The sequence below is a fragment of the Schistocerca nitens genome, chromosome 4 (genome assembly GCF_023898315.1).
Source record: "Schistocerca nitens isolate TAMUIC-IGC-003100 chromosome 4, iqSchNite1.1, whole genome shotgun sequence".
Classification (NCBI taxonomy): domain Eukaryota; kingdom Metazoa; phylum Arthropoda; class Insecta; order Orthoptera; family Acrididae; genus Schistocerca; species Schistocerca nitens.
Genome location: NC_064617.1, coordinates 513,320,772 through 513,339,318, shown reverse-complemented (window position 1 = coordinate 513,339,318; position 18,547 = coordinate 513,320,772). Strand labels below are relative to the sequence as shown.

Genomic DNA, 18,547 nt, shown 5'->3' with positions numbered 1-18,547 from the left:
AAACCTAAATCATGATGGCCGGACGCGGGATTGAACCGTCGTCATCCCAAATGCGAGTCCAGTGTCTAACCACTGCGCCACCTCGCTCAGTGAGATGGTAGAGCACTTTCCCATGAAGGCAATGGTCCCAAGTTCAAGTCTCAGTCCAGCACACAGTTTTAATCTGCCAGGAAGCTTCATATCAACACACACTCCGCCACAGAATGAAAATTTAATTCTGAATACCCATATTCTGTGAGACTAGTGAATCCTCCTCCTCCTCCTCCTCCATACAAACCTTTTTCAATAAAGGATCATAGAAAGCATCTGTGGAATGTTAACTGGCTGCTGAAAATCTGGATGGATTACCTAATGTTAGTCGCATGGAACCTTGTACGCTTTGAATTTTTTTTTGCAGCAAAGGCAAGGTTCACTTCGAGGAAAACTGGTTTGTAAAACTCAATAAATTTATCATAAGCTTCAGTTTTTAAATTTTTATTTATATAGTGTTTGAATGTCCCTTTCCACAAGGCCTGTTGTTCTTTATACATTTTATAATTTCCATCAAAAAATTCTAGGTTCAGCAATGGGAATCCAACATGATTGTGTCACATACTACAGTTTACTGACAGCAATCTGTGAAAAATACACAACAATCCTACTGAGGTAATAGACAGAGGATTTTGTGAGAGAGCACACAACAGCATGTGAGACATGCCATGTTCCAGGAGTGTACATCTAAATGCACTAGCTGGCAGGTATGGAGCTCATCTGACTGGCAGCTTAACTGCACACCTCCTTCTTTAATGAAGCTGGATTCACGCAGACATTCTTGCAAGCAGATCTGCATGGCTCATCTGAATTGTGCATTTAGGAGTGTCCATGTGAGAGCCCCTAATGACAGAGAATCATCCATGATGCTTTATTTACTGTAGGTACATGGAACTAAAAATGTAAGCCTAATGAAACTTAACCACAAGCAACTGAAGGAAATTTCTGCTAAGAGATTAACATTAAACCCACAACTCCGTCAAAGAACACGTGAAAAGATTTGCAAATAAAATCTTTACAGAATGCACCGAATACATTTACAGTGAAATTTGTGTTCCTAATTTCATTAGAAACTGTAACAGATTGTATGTTGCAGGACTTGGTTTTATAATATTATATGGTAGCTGAGTCGAACATGATCAAAAAATGTTACTGTTTAAGATCTGACAGCAGTAATATGCGCCACAACCTGTGTACTGTGAGATGTACATCAATCTGAATGCCATACAGAATTTATAATTAACAAGCATGTCATTGATCTAGGGGTACATAATATCTGCCACTGATGACTGGTTCTACATCCTGAAGAGAGTCATGACATTTTTAGCAAGCGGCATGTTTCATTTCCATGCTTCCATGATGACGAAAGATGTTTGTAAGGTTTAATAGTAAGTAAGTTTCACGACATCCCACTGTGGGAGATATTATTATAATATGTGCAGGTAGGAGAATATCTTGTACCCAACCTCTCTACAAGGCGGGATGGCGAGTAAGCATCTCCCTCTGCTATGTGGGGCCACTCGTTCCTCGGTGTCATGATTTGAATGTGTTCATAAGATAAGAAGAAGAAGAAAAAAAGGTCATGGCTACAATGGACACTGTGACAAATGACTGTCGAACTGGCTTATGTAGAGAAAATGTTTTGTCTTGATCCCATCCAAGCAACATCAGTTTTTAAGATCTGCCAACCCGCATTGTCTACGACATCGTATAGTGAGACATGATGTTTTGTAAGAAAAAGTGTCAGTATAGAAGGTTTAAAGTTCAATCATTCATGTCATTCAAGTAACACTCAAGTAACACTCATCCCTGTGCAAGGAGATAAAATCCTGTGAAGAGTGCTGCAACATGGTTAGGTGGAACAGACTAGCATGGGCACCTCACCAAACATCGAGAAAGGTGATTGAGAAAAATTTAATAAATAAAGCATTGAATATCAATGGGTTACAGATTGTGTACAGCAAAAGTAACACTGATACCACACCAAAAACTATCTATGTTCCATTTCAACCTGAATACTAGTCTGGCTATCAAACATTTTAAATGCATGTTATGGTGTTTAAAAGATATCATTTAACAAATACTTACAAGCTATAGAGCACCAAGCATTCAAGATTTTCAGTAGAATATATTTTTCTTAAAAATATAACAAAAGGAGAGGAGTGTACTAACAAACCTTGCTCAGTTTTCCTACAGATGAAATGACTTGTGCAGCTAGACAAAGTGTATTCGGATAACTCTCAGCAGTTTGTTTTATTTTTGGTACATGATCCAGCAACAGCTGAGGTCTTTTTCCTGCCATGTCCAAGAATACTTGTAATGTAGCTGATGCAGTAGGACCAGCACTTAAATACTCGCATAGCTGGGGTAAGCTAGGTTCCAGCAACTGCAACAACAAACATCATACTCAAAGTACACAGTCCCAACACATACGACCTCTCAAGTGATTACAGTAAACCATACTGTATGAAGCTAAATTTGAATGTAAATTGATCAAGTTGTTTTATAAGATGTTAGCATTTTAATTTTGCTCATTTTAAAAAACAATATATGATTTTGTTCAACGTTGAGAGCAAAACAAATGAAAACTGTTTCACTGGAAAGTAATGACAATGACCAGCAGTCTATTCAAGGAAAATTATCTTTCTATGAAGCACAAGAAAACCATTCACAGAAGACCGTCCACTGTTCACACTTGCCACCATACAATAACACACCCCTGAGTGTCATGTATTTCACCCACTTGTCTTCAAAATCTTCGAGCAGTTAGACGGCTTAATTAATTATCCCATCATAATGATGACTGACCTCAATAACAAAGAAATGAAGTTCATTTAATATTCCCTTTAAATTTTCGAGCAAAAAACTATCTCACAATTCCTTCCAGGTTGCAAACAACAATCCAAATGATACATATTGCAAAATGTGTTTTATTTGCTGTTACTCTGTAACAGTGGACTTACATCTTATCAGGCTCTAAACCCTTATGGGATTTAATACTCTGTGAAAGATATCTATTTGAAGCTCAAAGCGAGGATCTGATTAGGAATCAGTGAAGAACTGAGAAAAGAAAGTGCCAGTTTGCAAAATCAAAAAAGAATTTATGGTTGCTTATGCTTACCTGTGGCTTCTCTTTTGCGATAAGAGCAAACAGATTTAACAGTGCCAATTTCTCTGAGTTATCACATAGTGGCATCAATGATACAAGTGCCATCACATGATCGTGAAGAGGTTCCTTATTAACAGCATACATTTGTGGAAGCACACGACACAGGGGGTAATTTCCTGTATATGAAAAATTGAAAATTTAATTTTGACAGTCAAATACAGAAATTATTAAACAAAACAATAAACACAATAATAGGAATTTATGAGTTCATTTTCATCACATTCTCAGAAATATAATAATAATAATAATAAAAAGAAAACACTGTCTCTTAGTTTCACTCTTAGTTGCAGGGACAGGCAAGTAAAGGAATTTCAAAAGACATGGCTTAGACAGCTTACCCACATAAGTCAAATAAGACAGTCCTAATAACAATACCATAGCAATACCATACTGTTTGGGTTCACTTTACATATCTAGGAGAGATTTTCATTTTCTCAGGACTGGAAAGAAGCATCTATAACAGGCTGTTTCTATAGTGGCTCACGGAGCGGGAACACTCTGGAATACTCAATGCAGTGTATGGGAGCACATGTGGCAGGGGAAAGCAAACTCACTACCCCCTGGCCCACAAGCAGCCATAACTGAGGCAACAAACCATTTTCGGACAATGATTAGTCATTGAAGCCCTAATCCTTAATTGAAAGTGACATTTGCAGTGTCTTGTATATCTCAAAGAATTTAATTCTGCTACAAAATACAATATACAGCATAATTATACATGTCTTCATGCAGTGCATTACATGCAGGTGCAAGGCGAAGCACGCAGAGTGCTAGTAGCCAGGCTTAACGGTGACATACCACAAGACGTAAGCACAAGAAAGAATTCTTAGTACAGAAGTTACAGAAATATGCAGAAGTAGTTGATGTTACTGTAACACATTTCTGCTTTTCAGGTGCATGACAGTGAAGAAAATGCAAGTGGGGCAGCATTCTGAGCAAGCTACAAAGCCACTCAAACTACAGCAATGGATGGAAAGCTGCTTTCAGTAGGACCTCTCATAAAATCACAAATGGTATTAGTTGCAGAACGTTTGTTTCCAAGGAAGCTGCAGGCAATTCAAGGAGTTAGCCTTTTGAAGCAAACAGTGTCTTGTTGAATTGTGGACATGGTACTAGACTTACAGACACAGCTAAGGAAAAAAGTTGACAGCTTTGTTTCATTTTCACTCACCTTTGATAACAGCTCAGATCTATCCAACTGTGCTCAGCTTTTCAATATTTGTGTGAGGTGTCAATATTGAGCTGCAAGCAACTCTTTGATGCAGTACCGCTCGATTAAACTGCAACTGTACTTGATATTTTTGAAGCTGCTTGTAAATCAGTGGACAATATGAATTTGCCATGAGATAAGCTCCATTCTGTAGCTACAGATGGTGCACCAAAGTGATCAGTTGGCTGTCAAGATTTTGCTTCTCATTTAAAAAATGAACTCAAAAGCAAATTTAGGAAAACCATTTTGACTGTCCATTGCTTCATTCGCCAAGACACACAATAAGCTGAAAAAATGGAACTAGGTGATGCAGTAAAATGTGCTGTCACCTTTGAGAATTTTATGCTGTGTCAGGGTGTAAATCACTGCCAATTTGAAATATTCCATCAAGATATGGAAGTGGAGTATGGGGACATACTTTATCACAGCACAGTTTGCTTGCCTGGTCAGGGAAAAGTTCTTGATGTTTTCTTTGGCATTTGTAGGGAAATATCTCCCTTTCTTGAAATGCAAGAGGTAGAAATGCACTGTCTGAAAGATTTAAAACAGATATGAGACCTGCCATTACTAGCTGACATAATATGCATCTTGACTACTTAAATTTGTCATTGCAGGACAAAGAGCAGCTAACAGCTGACATGCACAACCAAATCAGAATATTCATGGAAAAGTTAAATTAGTCTGAGATGCAAATGAGTGATGGAATTTTAACATTCTCCAGTCCTCTGACTTCTTTAAAATACATGAAGGTACCAGTTTCGGCAATTACCAAACCGAGATAAAGCATCTCATTATGCCTTTTGAAACAAGATTCTGGGAGCTCATGGAAATGAAACTGTTCAGCATGAAATGTTCTGGAGAATGTGAGATGCCCTAGGAAGCAGGTTAATTTGGTGCATCAGTTTCATAAATACATGTCAGTTCACACACAACATGGAAACAACCTCACAAGGCCTGTTTCCTGCAACAAATGACACAAACAGGAATATGTATTTTGATTTCCACCAGTTCTGCAATTTACTTCGCTGCTTTGATGCATAGTGTGTTAAGAAATGGCTACTGACCAACTGTTTTGAATATTATGCCTAACAAAAGTGTCTTCAGCATCTCATGCTTTTAAGAATCAAACACAAAACCCACAAATAAACTGCTGAGAATAACTACCCCATGGCTGACACACAGTGCAAAGTCTTCATTAATTACTCCACCTTGATACCATGTGCTAGAAATTTGGCTTAGTGATAAGTGTGTCAAAAATCAACATGCTCTAGTAAATTGTCACAGTAACATCTGTGATCAACTTCCTTTTACAAGCAGCACAAAATCATCTGGAAGAAGCGGAACCTTTCTGATGTCTGGGGAGCATAGTTTGGAATGATAACCACTCAGAAATTTAAATTGTTGTTCATATTACTTAGGTTGTTGCTCCTACCTTACACAAACTGCACCAAAATGATGCAAATATATGGACAGCTTTCATGTGAAACATATACAAATATATGGACAGCTCTCATGTGAAACATGTCCAGGAAATTCTTTTAATGTAATGGAAAGACCAGGTACCAGAACATAAACATTGCAAGAAGATATAATATAGATACCTTGGAGCCCCTCATGCTGAATGGCCAGCTTAGACATCATTTGTGTACAGTGATAATGTTAGTACCAAGTTGTCTGCATCTTCAAGACTAAGTTAGCTTTTCTTACCACATCAGTATATACTCCAAAAGATGAGGAAGATCACTGCCATTGACATAAACATTGAGAAGGACATCGACGTCATCATCATCATCATCTTCATCATCATCATCATCATCATCATCATCATCATCACATAACTTAATTTTTTTTAAATGTTATTCAATGAAAAGTACTGCTTCAACATCATGATCGCCAGGTACAACTTTTCAGTTGCACTGAATGACTATCTGACAGATGTCAAAAGTTTTCTTGAATACTTTAGCCTTACTGGCTACATAGTTTCCTGAGTCTTTTTGCAGTATCTTTTTGTAGAACAGTTAGCTGTTTCATTCATTCAAGTATTGACCTATTCCTCTACTGATTAGGGGTCTATGGTTTATTTTATTTTATACTTTGCCAAAGCATAATTTTATAACTATTTTATGAGTAATGGCATGTCACAACAAAGTCTCTTTTACTTACAACCTTAATATACAAAGAGGAAATGACATGGTGAACAAAAGTAATACAATATTTTGGGCTGGAACAACAAAGAAATAAGAGATGATCACCATTTAAACAAGACATAACAGTAACTTACAACAGACTAATACTAACCTGATATTATTGAATCAATGATAAGTTGTATATGTTGTGATAAAAGGTCAGCATTTTCTATAGCTGCAAGCGAAAGATAAGAGGCCATATTACGAGAAAGTTCCTTGTTGCCTTTGTGCAGGAATTTTACAGCAACTGGCAATGCTCTTTTCATTACATCCTTTTTGCCATAATTCTAAAACAAACATATGCATACCATAGTCAGTACAATTATAAGAATGAAGCTAAAATTACTCTACTTCTAGAAAAACTTACCAGAAAAATGCAAGAAATTATATCAGAGGCTATTTTAGCATGAGGTGGATCCTCATCTTTCGGGGATGGTTTTAAATTGTGATTCAAACATGATTCCAACAAGCCAACTAAAGCTTCAGAATGTTGCTGGATTGAGCCAGTTTCTCTGTCAAAAGATTATTCAGAAAGTAAAATTATATTGTCATACATTCAACAAACAAGATCAATTTCATCAACCACGCAAACACAAAAAAATGTACAGAAGTTTTATAGCTCATCAAGCCCCAGTTCATAATACAACATGTGATGATCTCTTTGCACTTGAGTCTTTTTTCACATGTCAACTGTCTCTTTCCTTCTCAATTTAATGAAGAAGTTGTGCAATTTTGGTCAAATTTTAAATAATTTCTATTGTTGTTTCCTAAAATGTTAAAGCCATAATTTTCTATCACATCTGTTTAATCTATTTTTGTGCTATTTACACATTACTATTTAATAACTGTGTGTGCAGTGATTACATATATTAATTACAGCATGTCTATTGATGTGATTAAATTAATTTATCATTAATTTAATCTGTGGCAAACTACTACTAATAACATTTAATTTCTTTTATATCATGAATACATTGAAATGCATGTAACATCTTAATTATTTCAACATGAAAAAAGGGATGAAGTAATCACTCTCAGAACACATAGAAATAGGTGTATTCATAGCATGCGGCGTCCATTAACAGGTCAAGAGGAGATTACACAGGCAGAGAAGCTTTACCTGAACTAGTGCACTGCATGTTGCATCCATATATAACTGATTTACTGGTTAAGCCTACAGAAACAGCAATGAAGGAGATGTAGGTCCAAGTAAGCATCATACATGACTGCAACTCAGAGACAAGGGACACCAAATCCAGGAAAATGTGCTGGTAACGCCTATGAGATTCAACCTGGAAGGAAGAGAAGAGTCCAAAAAGCGCAAACCAAATGTTGAAATAAAAGGAATGGCATACTAAGGCCACAAAGCGACTCTGGAATTCAAACATGTGAAAGTTCTGACAGAACAATTAAATAACAGTAGAAGGCTACAAAATAGATAGGCAGGATGGGTGAATGAGAGATCAGTAAAACAAAACAATGGCAAAACAGCATGCAACAACAGTAAGCAAGACTGAAAAATAAGAAAATTCTCAAAAAAAGAAGAGAGGAGAATAAACAAATGGAAAAAAGATACTGAAACGAAGATAAAAAATGCTAAAAATTATGAAGTGACAGTAGAAAATATAAATCAGTGAGGGGGGGGGGGGGAAATGCACCAATATAAATACTGTACTTAAGCACAATGCAGATCACCCTGAATGTAATGACTTCATGAAAATCAGTGTTGTAAATTAGATAAAGACAACACACTGAGAAAATGGTAGAAAATATGTGACTCTGAAATGAAAGACAAGATAATAGATTTTTATATAGGAATCTCTTTATCTGCACACGGGTATCCACAGTATTATAAGCTTCCTGAACTGAATGTTCTTACTATGAAATTAATAAAGAAAGGAGAGGCGAAACAAGATTCAAGAACATAGTGCTTAATTTTTATACGTATTTTGTTTTCCTATCCATATCAAATACCACAAATTGTTATTGGTGTCCTCTTTCTCCTTCTAGTTTCATTACTTACTTTAATAATAGTGAGACAAGGTGTCAACATAGTGTCTCCCACAACAGGAGCAAGGTCAACAGAAAGCAATGGAAATTTGTGAATAACTTCTGAGCAAATATTGACCTTTTGAAAATGGCAGCCCTACAGTTGGGGAAAAAGACAAAGCACGAACAATGAAACAGAAAGGTCAGACAATCAGAATAACCTGCCAATAATGTTAGAGCTAACATCTCTGTCCCACCTTTCAGCATATTAATATAGTCATTAGTGATGTATTGAAACTAATGTTGTTCGACTGCCACATGTTCGAAAACATTCGAAGAAGAATGTTATGGAGCTACAGGATAGAACACATGAATGTCAGTGAGGACAACTTTATTTTCTATCACTGATTATTAATCTCACTGACTGCAACTGTCTTTATCAATACTGATTTTTCCACTATTGAAAAACTGCCTTCCTCACCAAGCTAGTACAACCCTGCAGTGTTCATACCTCTGCCACACAGTGCCTATATGATGCGAACTTCCCATCCAGTTCATCAACATAGTTGTTATGTTGGATTTCTACTCACTCTACCACCAGCATTATCAGCAAACCAAAATCTAATATACATAAATTATTAGAAACTGTTAACATCAGAACTGCACATGGTATCTCTGCCCATAGTGTGATCTAAAAAAAAACTAAACTGTGCAGAAATGTCTCACATTTGTACCCTTCAAACAGGACACAAATATCAGTCATCAGAAGATAACACATTAACATACACTAAAATCAAATGTGTATCTCTGCGAGTTCCAAAATCCATATTTCATTTTCAAAATGAAATACTACGGAGCTTGTGCATGTGTACTTCAATTAACCTTCAAGTAGGCATGCTGGGGTATTGGTACCCCATTGTGGAATTACGTAGTGTTGCAGTATAACACAGAGCTCTGCAAAGTGTTGGCGTTCTAAGTATTTGTTTACTTGAGCCTCCTTGCCCCCTTCCTTTCCTCTGCCCTCCTTCCTCATCTCAGAGCCCTAAGTATTGCACTGCCTCCCAAGGAAAGCGTAGTGGGGCACTCCATACACTGCACTCTTATACTTGTTCTTTCTAACAATTTTGAATGTGTGTGCCATTTTCACTTTGTCTAAGCAAAGGATTGAGCCGTAAAGATATCTTTTCACACAAGTATTTATTACAAAGGTTTAAAAAAGTATGTAAATAATATTTTTGTATATTTTTTGTGATGTAAGAGTTATTAACCAACAAAGTGTTTTTTTATCTATTTATTTCTAGGTCCAAAGGATTCATAAAGCTTGAGGATATAGCTGCAAACCTTGAAGAACTCGAAGAAGCCAAGAGACCTGCAATAAACTTTGTTCAATTAGCTGAAAGAGAAGATGATCTGAGTGAGGAAAAGTTTATTTTAGCGACCAAGATCATGAAAGTAACTCCAAACAGGAAGAAGAAAGTAGGAGTGAGGAAGAAAGAAATTCAGAAATTGAGTTTATCTTAGGAAAAGACAAACTATCACAACATAATAAAAAACTAGCCTTCAAAACAAAAACAACTAAGTAAAAAATCATAAAAGTTTCATCTAGTCTCACACACTATTCAAACAATATTTCTAATGAAACTGACACATTTTTCAAGCTTTATGAATCTAATATGATAGATATGATAGTATCTCATACTAACATATTTGTAACCTTAGAACAAACTACAAACATACAAGAGACTGTAAAGTTACAGACAGATGTGAAATTATGGCACTATTCGACATTTTATTTTTGCCACTCGAAAACTTGACAAGTCAGGTGCTCTCAAAAAGCTTTTACATTCCATGCAGTCAACGTGAAATGGTCATATAATCCTACGGAATATGTGACAACCGATGAAATTTTGATTGGATTTAGAGGCCACTGCTCCTGGATCCAGTATATACCACCCAAACCTGCCAAATACATGATAAAAATATTTGCCACGTGAGACACAAAGAGTTTTTGCACAAGCAATATTGAAGTATATGTGGGAAAGCAGCCAGATGGACCATTTCAAGGATCAAACAGCCCAGCAGAAATTGTAAAAAGGCTTGTCAATCACATCGAAGGTATACAGAGAAATGTCATCACTGATAATTGGTACACTATCTGCCAATTAGCGGAAGATATGTTAGAGAAAAAATTGACAATTCTAGCCACTCTTCACAAGACAAAAGAGAGATCCTGCGTGAATTTTTGCCTCTAAAAAACCAACCTGTCAGAGTTTCGAAATTTGGCTATCCAGGTAATAAATCTCATCTCATACTTAACAAAAAGAAATTGTTCAGTGATACTCCTGTCCACAATGCATGATACAGATGAAATTGACCCTGAAACAGGTAAGCATTATTATTAATTACAATCGCACAAAAGGAGACATGGATACTGTGGACAAAATCATAGCAAGATATTCTGTTTCCAGAATTACGGAGACAGCCTATAGTGTTATTTCATACAGTGCTAAATACAGCTGGGATAAATTGCCGAATTTTGCATTCACTTTCCAAACCAGGAAAACCTGACAAAATTTGACATATTTTTTTGAAGAAATTTGTGTTTGCATTGACAAATGAGCCTATAGTGTTATTTCATACAGTGCTAAATATAGCTGGGATAAATTGTCAAATTTTGCATTAAACTTTCCAAACCAGGAAAACCTGACAAAATTTGACATATTTTTTTGAAGAAATTTGCGTTTGCATTGACAAATGAACACTAAAAAAATAGATTGAAAATTATATCACTGCCAATCAATGTCTCTGAATTTCTAAAAAGGAAATTCCCTTCAGATGAAGTCACTGACACACCAAGATCATCAGAGAAGAGGAAGAAAGGGCACTGCCAAATGCATGGAGAGGAAAAAAAAAAAGGCGTCTCCACGACAAAAGTTTGTGTGAAGTGCAATAAGTTTACTTTTCAAGCACATCTGATTACAGAGCCTACGTGTGTTACATGTCATCAACAGGAAACTGACTGATACATCATTTATTACTTTTGTGCAATTGATTTATTGTAGGTACAGTATATTTATATAGAGTTAAAATAAAATAATTAAAATTAAAATTTATAGTCATCTTTCTGTTACTTACAAGTTAATTTTCTGTTGTATAAAATTAATTAATGTATTTCTTCCCTTTGTTACATACATCTATAATGAATTCCTTCATTCAGTTGCTGATTAAAGCTTTTGAAACAACATATAAAAATATATTCTGCAAAACATAAATATTTAACTGATTCCTATAGAAATTAAAACTTATCATAGAAGATGGGGTACTCAATACTGCATGTGCCTACACATGCAAGAAAAAAATAAGTGCACTCATTCAAAGATCAATGTTGGTCATCCTTAAACCACAGGACTTCCTTTGGCAATTATTGCAAAATCTTGACGTATTTTTTTGCTTGAGGTCAGACTTCAATGAGTGATCTACATCACTGATTGAATTCTACAATTCTGTGCTATGTTTTAAAATGAGATCCTTGGATTTCAGATTTTCAATGTCAGAAAGACTTTTGCACAAGACACTAAGAAAGAAAAGCAACAGCTGGACATCCGTAACACTTTAGGAACAAAAAGAGCACAGCTGTCAAGAGAGAAAATATATTCACTGTATGACAATTTACCCAAAATTAAAATCAAATGCACAAAAGTAGCTCCTTTGCTGCATTTTCTGTGTTTATTAATGTCAATGAAAATGAGCCTATAGTTGTAGTCTGGAACACCTTGCAGAATAATATTAGGTATGTTTTCAACCAATGAAAAATCTGGAATGGGATAGCAAAAATGAAACAGGATTGATTACTACTTGCACATTTAAAGTGCATTTCAAAGCAGACTAAGCTACTGGACAACCTTTCTCAGACAAGGACATACATACATACACGCGACCCCCCCCCCCCACACACACACATATTTAAACACACGACATGTACACACATAGTCACTGACATCTCCAGGCACTGTGGTTCAACTGTGGTCAGCAGTGACGTCACATGGGGTGGGGAATGGTGATAGAATGTAGGGATGGGGGAGGTATGGATAGCAGGAGAGAGATGGGGGAAGATGCTGTAGTGTGAAACTGCAGGAACAGGGCAGTCACAGGATGGTGAACTGTTAGGTACAGCATCAGGAGGCAGTGCTGGTGTGGGGGAAGAGATAAGATGACTAGGAAGGAGCACAGGAGGAGGGGGGGGGGGGATAGCAATGGCATGTGAAGCTGGAGCAGGAGAAGGAAGTGGACGGAGGCAGGTAGGTACAATGACTAGCGAAGTTTGGGATCAGTGGGTTTATGGCAACAAAGGATAGGCTGTAAGAAGTGTTCCCACCTGCACTATTCAGAAAAGCTGGTATGTGGTGGGAAGAATACATATGGCACAGGCTGTGACAATCACTGACTTCATGAGTTGCTTCACTTCAAAGACTGCTTCACTTCTCTATTGTAGAACTGAAATAATATTAGTAAAATACTATCACTGGTGTAAGGTACTGCAGTGTGAGAAAATTATACCAATAAAAGTACCTAACTGATGACAAATATAGTGATGTGAGTTAAATTTATATATTTCTATGAAGGCTCTCCCCAGGCATCAGTAGATAACCATGGCATTCTTGAGGGAATTGAAATCATGATTGTTTATTAATAAACGATTTTCTATACTATTTGTTTTATTTTGTACAAGCTCCTGGATGCTAAGATGGTATACACAACTAAAGAGAGTGTGTTGTTTTGTGGTACATGTCACGGTTGTTATTAATAGTTTTCTAATTTCTTTTATATGATACCTTTGTAGAAGCAAGAAAGGGCAGTGTTGTAATGTGAGCTGATGAATAAACTTTTTATGGAGTTACAACATGTTCCCTTTAGAATAAAGGAAAAAAATGTACGTGGGTTAACTAATGCTGCTTTCATAACATGTCTGTAGGATAGCTAAATGCATCAGAATTTTCAATAGAGTGAGAAGAACTTTGATATGAATTCAAAATATTTTCATTGGTAATACAATTTCTATGAAATTAGACACGCTCTGCAAACAAAGGTCACAAAATTCAACAAGGAGAATAAATCAGTCTTCCAAGCACTTTAGGCAAGATATTATAAAAAAAAAAAGAAAAGAAAGTCAAGTGACACATTACACAGTACTGGAAGAAATGCTTTGGCAAACACAATAGGTTACAACTTTTAGCCTCCTTCAATATAAGATACTAACTTGCTTATTACCTGCTTCAAAATTTACTGCTCTTCCACAAAGGATAACTATTTCTATAAAAATTATCAATGAGAAACCAATGCTGACTAATGGAAAGTATGTTGTGTTTCTGTCTCAAATATGATTAAATGGTATTTGTCATAATTTTGCTTCTCCATCATACATCACTATAGTGAGGTTGATGTCTCACAGTGATGACACACAAGGAATTCCGATTGGGATGAACTTTGGTCTATTCATGTCCAAGCTACAGAGGTAAGCAAACTAGAAGCACAAAGACAATTCTTCTTTCTAGATCAGCTCCTAGCCCTACTTAATTTAGAATGTCTATGAAATAAATTAATCTTCACATTCCTGCAGAAATGATAATTTGACAAATACACTTGAAATTTACTAAACACTGTGTAGCATGACTAAAAATGCTGCTCTGTAGGCAGCTTACAGTTTAACAATGGGACTTGCTCTGTAGGCAGATTACAGTTTAACAATGGGACTTGATGACAATGTCATTTTAAATATTTCATATGGGGACAACAACTACTTGTCATCACCAATTTCTTCCAAATTTATGGTTCATGCGGGGCTTTGTCAGAAATGAAAGTAATAGGAGTGAGGGGTGAGAGCTCCAGATGGACAGGAGTTCATAAAAAAATGGAATTTTTGGCATGGGCTGGTGACACATGAGCCATTTATGTTAGAGTAGGCTCTCAGCAGTGGTTGGCAAAGCGGAATGAATACAGAATTATATATGTGGGTCACGGGATTGAGTCCCTATAAGGAAACTTATTTTTATTTTTTTTTTTCAATTTTTACATTTCTTACACTGCAAATAAACCATGACTATGCTCATATGTTGTAGTTGATGTGATGAAACCCCACGTGCAGGACAATTTCTTTTGTTAGCTGACTCTTGGGGAGGATAAGCAAATTCACAATTATACAAGGAGATGTTAAAAAAATGCTCATATATTGTATTTGATGTGATGAAACCCCATGTGCAGGACAATTTCTTTTGTTAGCTGGCTCATGGGGAGAATAAACAAATTCACAACTATACAAGGAGATGTTAAACAATGAAGAAGGATCATCATGATGTGATATTAAAGTGATTCCCCCAACATGCACTCCACTAGCACAAGCCTGTGATTATCCAATTTTATCATCAGCTAAAGATTAAGGAGCTTCAAAGCTGCTCTTATCTCAGTAAGAGAGAAAAATAAATCATATCCTGAGAAATCTGCACTGAAATACATTCTGTCATATATCACCAGCTATCTTCACCAAAATCTAGCAAAATGATGTGTTAAGTGTGTTTTTTTGGGAAACTGAACCATGAGTGAGAACCTTTTGTGAATGTAAACCGGGTTTGTTTTTGTATAGAAACTTTAAAACAACCATGTAATTGTAAAAACAAAGCATTTATAATGTGCACGAACTGCTGAGAAAATTACTGCTTCCCCTGTTTTTACTACAATATTACCCCAGCATCTGTAAATCATCAACTGTTAAATAATAAAAGTATCTAATTTTATGCATGCAGTTCTCATGTACATCCTACAATCCCTTCCTGGAAATTTATTTGCAATATCAAATTTTTCTCCGCCTTTCCTCTTCTGAAAATATTAATAAATACGATAAATCGAATATTATTTTGTCTTATGAGCAGTGGAAATAACATAAAAATTGTAAACAAAAAAGTTTACATATAGGAACACGACCATATGACTCTTGTATAACAAATCTGTACTACTTCCACTGTGCCAACTACTGCCTTGAAGCAGCTTGTACCTTGCCTGACCCATGCCAAAAATGGTATTTTTTACAAACGCTTGGCCATTTGGAGCTCCCACTTCCATAGCTTTCATTTCTGGACAAGCCCTGCATAATTTTGACTAAATCGGTAATGACAAGTAGATGCGGTCCCCTAGTCAGTGTGAGCTGATAAACATCTTCTGGATGCATCATACCCCTTGGAATGTTACTCTCTCCTCTCTATACAATTGGGAATGAATTTTGACACATTCTTCATTTGTCTATTTATCTTAATTAAAAAAAAAGTTTCAGAACATCATCCCCCTGCAGCCTGCATAAAACAATGGGAACTACTTTTGTTTAATTAAATAACTCAGTTATTATGCCAAAAGTGAACATAAAAAAAAAAAAATCTTACAAGATCAATCTCCAAGAACCTCAGAAAATGATACTTGCATCCCTCTCAATGTCTAGACTCTAATTTAAAGCTTTGGTAAAATCAGTTAGTGTCACATACATTAACAGCATCTAAGAGACATATGTATTGTTGTGGACTCCAGATTGAAGACTAGTTTGACACAGCTCTCTACCCTATTCTAGCCTGTGCATGCCTCTTCATTTCCGAATAACAACTGCAGCCTACATCTATTTAAACCTCTTGTGGAATTCATCCATTGTCCCCTTTCTCTACAATTTCCCTTCCCTTTAAAGTGAGAAATATGTGACCTGTAATTTCATCACAAATGTACTGTAGTGCTGTCCCTTTTTGTCACAGCTTATGATTATGCTTTTTTAGAAGAAATGAGAAGAATTTCAACTTCTCACAACTCATGATTAATCAGCTCTGAAGATGATCATTAAATGCAATTAAAATTAGTTATCAGTGTGACAAACTGCAACTGAGACTGTTATAGTAAACATTTTAAAAAACTTAAATTTATAGTAGACGTTAACAAATTCCTCTTTTGTAGAAATGCGTTTTGTGCTACAGTCAGTCTGCATTCTACTTTTGTCATTGTTCACCTTTCAATCACTTTTAAAAACACTATACATTCCCTCAACTGCTTTTCCACATCGTATGCTGTCTCTGACAAAAATACACACTGTCAATGGTTAACCGCAAAGCTCTTTTCTATTATCACTCAATCTTAACTCCCTTTTCAAATTAGTACTTGGGTTCCTTTACTGCTTGATCAATGCACAGATTGAATAACATTAGAAACAGATTACTATCCTGTCTCACTCCCTTCTCAATCATTGCTTCAGTTTCCTGTCCATCAGCTCTTATATAACTGCAGTTTGGTTTCTGTACAAGGTGCGAATAACCTTTTGCTTCCTCAATTTTATCCCTGCAAGCTTCAGAATTGAAAGAGTGCATTCCAGTCAACATTGCCAAAAGATCTGCTAAATCTATAAATATATATGAAGACAGTTAACTGTTCTCGAAAGAACAGATACTGTAGATAACCGTGCAGCTTTTCCCTGGAATAAACGATGACTAACAGAAACCCTCAACTGCCGACAGGTGTTGCTGATTTACCTCGATGTGGACAGCTGAAAATGTGTGTCCCGACCGGGACTCGAACCCGGGATCTCCTGCTTACATTACATAGGTAGAATTGTGGACAGTTGGGAATGTGAGTCTCACGGGAAGCATGCAAGGGATAAGACCCTGCAGTCGCGCTATTCATCTGTGTCCTCGGTGGCTCAGATGGATAGAGCGTCTGCCATGTAAGCCCGGGTTCGAGTCCTGGTCGGGACACACATTTTCAGCTGTCCACATCGAGGTATATCAGCAACACCTGTCGGCAGCTGAGGGTTTCAGTTAGTCATCATTTAAATCTATAAATGCTTTAATGTAAGTTTGTCTTTATTAAATCTAATATTCCCTAAGGTCAGCTTCTTCAATTTTTCCCATTCTTCTATAAATAATTCATGTCACTGTTTTGCAAGCATGATTTATTTAGCTGATAGTTTGGTGTTATTTACACCTGTCAGCAGGTGCTTTCTTTGGAATTGGAATTATTCTCCTTGACATCCAAGGATATTTTGTCTGTCTCATATGACTTGCACACCAGCTAGAATAGTTTTCTCATGGACTTGTTTGATTAACATCTCTCTGTACTGTGAAATTTTCTCATTGTATCACATCTCTCAACTCAACTTTTTTCTACTTCTTCTACCCTTTCTATAACATTATCTTCAGTATTGTCATGTGCTTCACCACAGAGCTACTGTACACTATCTGTGCTCCTGATCTATAGTTAAATGAAGATGTTGATTTTTGAGGAGGTGCTTGATAGTGGCATGGGTTGTCGCACATCTGATTGTGATGTCACAATACACCCGAAGAATTTAATACATGCAAAGGTATGCTATTATTTACAATCACCTTCTTAAACCCAAAATAATGCAGTATCCAAATACTGATTAACTGAAACATAGAGATCCTGGAAGAACAAGACACTTCCTTCAGCAATAACAATATTGGTAAAGTTTGTCTTTACTTCTGTATTATGACTACAGATCAGTATCCAAACCAAACAACACACACACACACACACACACACACACACACACACACACACACACACACACATTCCCCAACTTGCAACCATGAATGGGATATGGAAGAAAATCGGTAATTAAAACATCATCACTTTAGATTCCACCTTGATTTTGGACCCACACGTGGTAAATCCAAACATAATAAATATACTTAAATTAAACAAGGGAAATAACGCATCCCACAATGAGCAACTCACCTTATACAGGACGTAACACGAGTAATGCAGATTTCTACAACACTCTGGTCATTGTCATTATTCACATAATCAGGCAAACTGGTAATTTCTGCAATAGTATTCACAACTTCTGTCAGATCATTTACTATAGCCTGATCAGCCACAGAAAACAAATCACCCGCCTTAAACAGAATTGAAAGGACTAATCAG

The 18,547-nt window shown here is 36.3% G+C and overlaps 1 protein-coding gene across 5 annotated transcripts in view; it reads right to left on the bottom strand.

Moving 5' to 3' along the window:
• LOC126253367 (protein melted) overlaps positions 1 to 18,547 on the bottom strand; it is a 253,424-nt gene that overhangs the window by 219,226 nt on the left and 15,651 nt on the right. For 4 of the 5 annotated variants that reach the window (XM_049954643.1, XM_049954641.1, XM_049954645.1 and 1 more), the window contains exons 3-7: positions 18,359 to 18,519; positions 6,963 to 7,107; positions 6,708 to 6,882; positions 3,152 to 3,315; positions 2,207 to 2,416 (exon numbers count right to left, since the gene is read on the bottom strand). In XM_049954643.1, the coding sequence (XP_049810600.1) occupies positions 2,207 to 2,416; positions 3,152 to 3,315; positions 6,708 to 6,882; positions 6,963 to 7,107; positions 18,359 to 18,519 (855 nt within the window). Of the gene's footprint in view, positions 1 to 2,206; positions 2,417 to 3,151; positions 3,316 to 6,707; positions 6,883 to 6,962; positions 7,108 to 7,715; positions 7,888 to 18,358; positions 18,520 to 18,547 lie in introns of those variants that run through there. The other variant, XM_049954644.1, reaches the window with a different exon arrangement.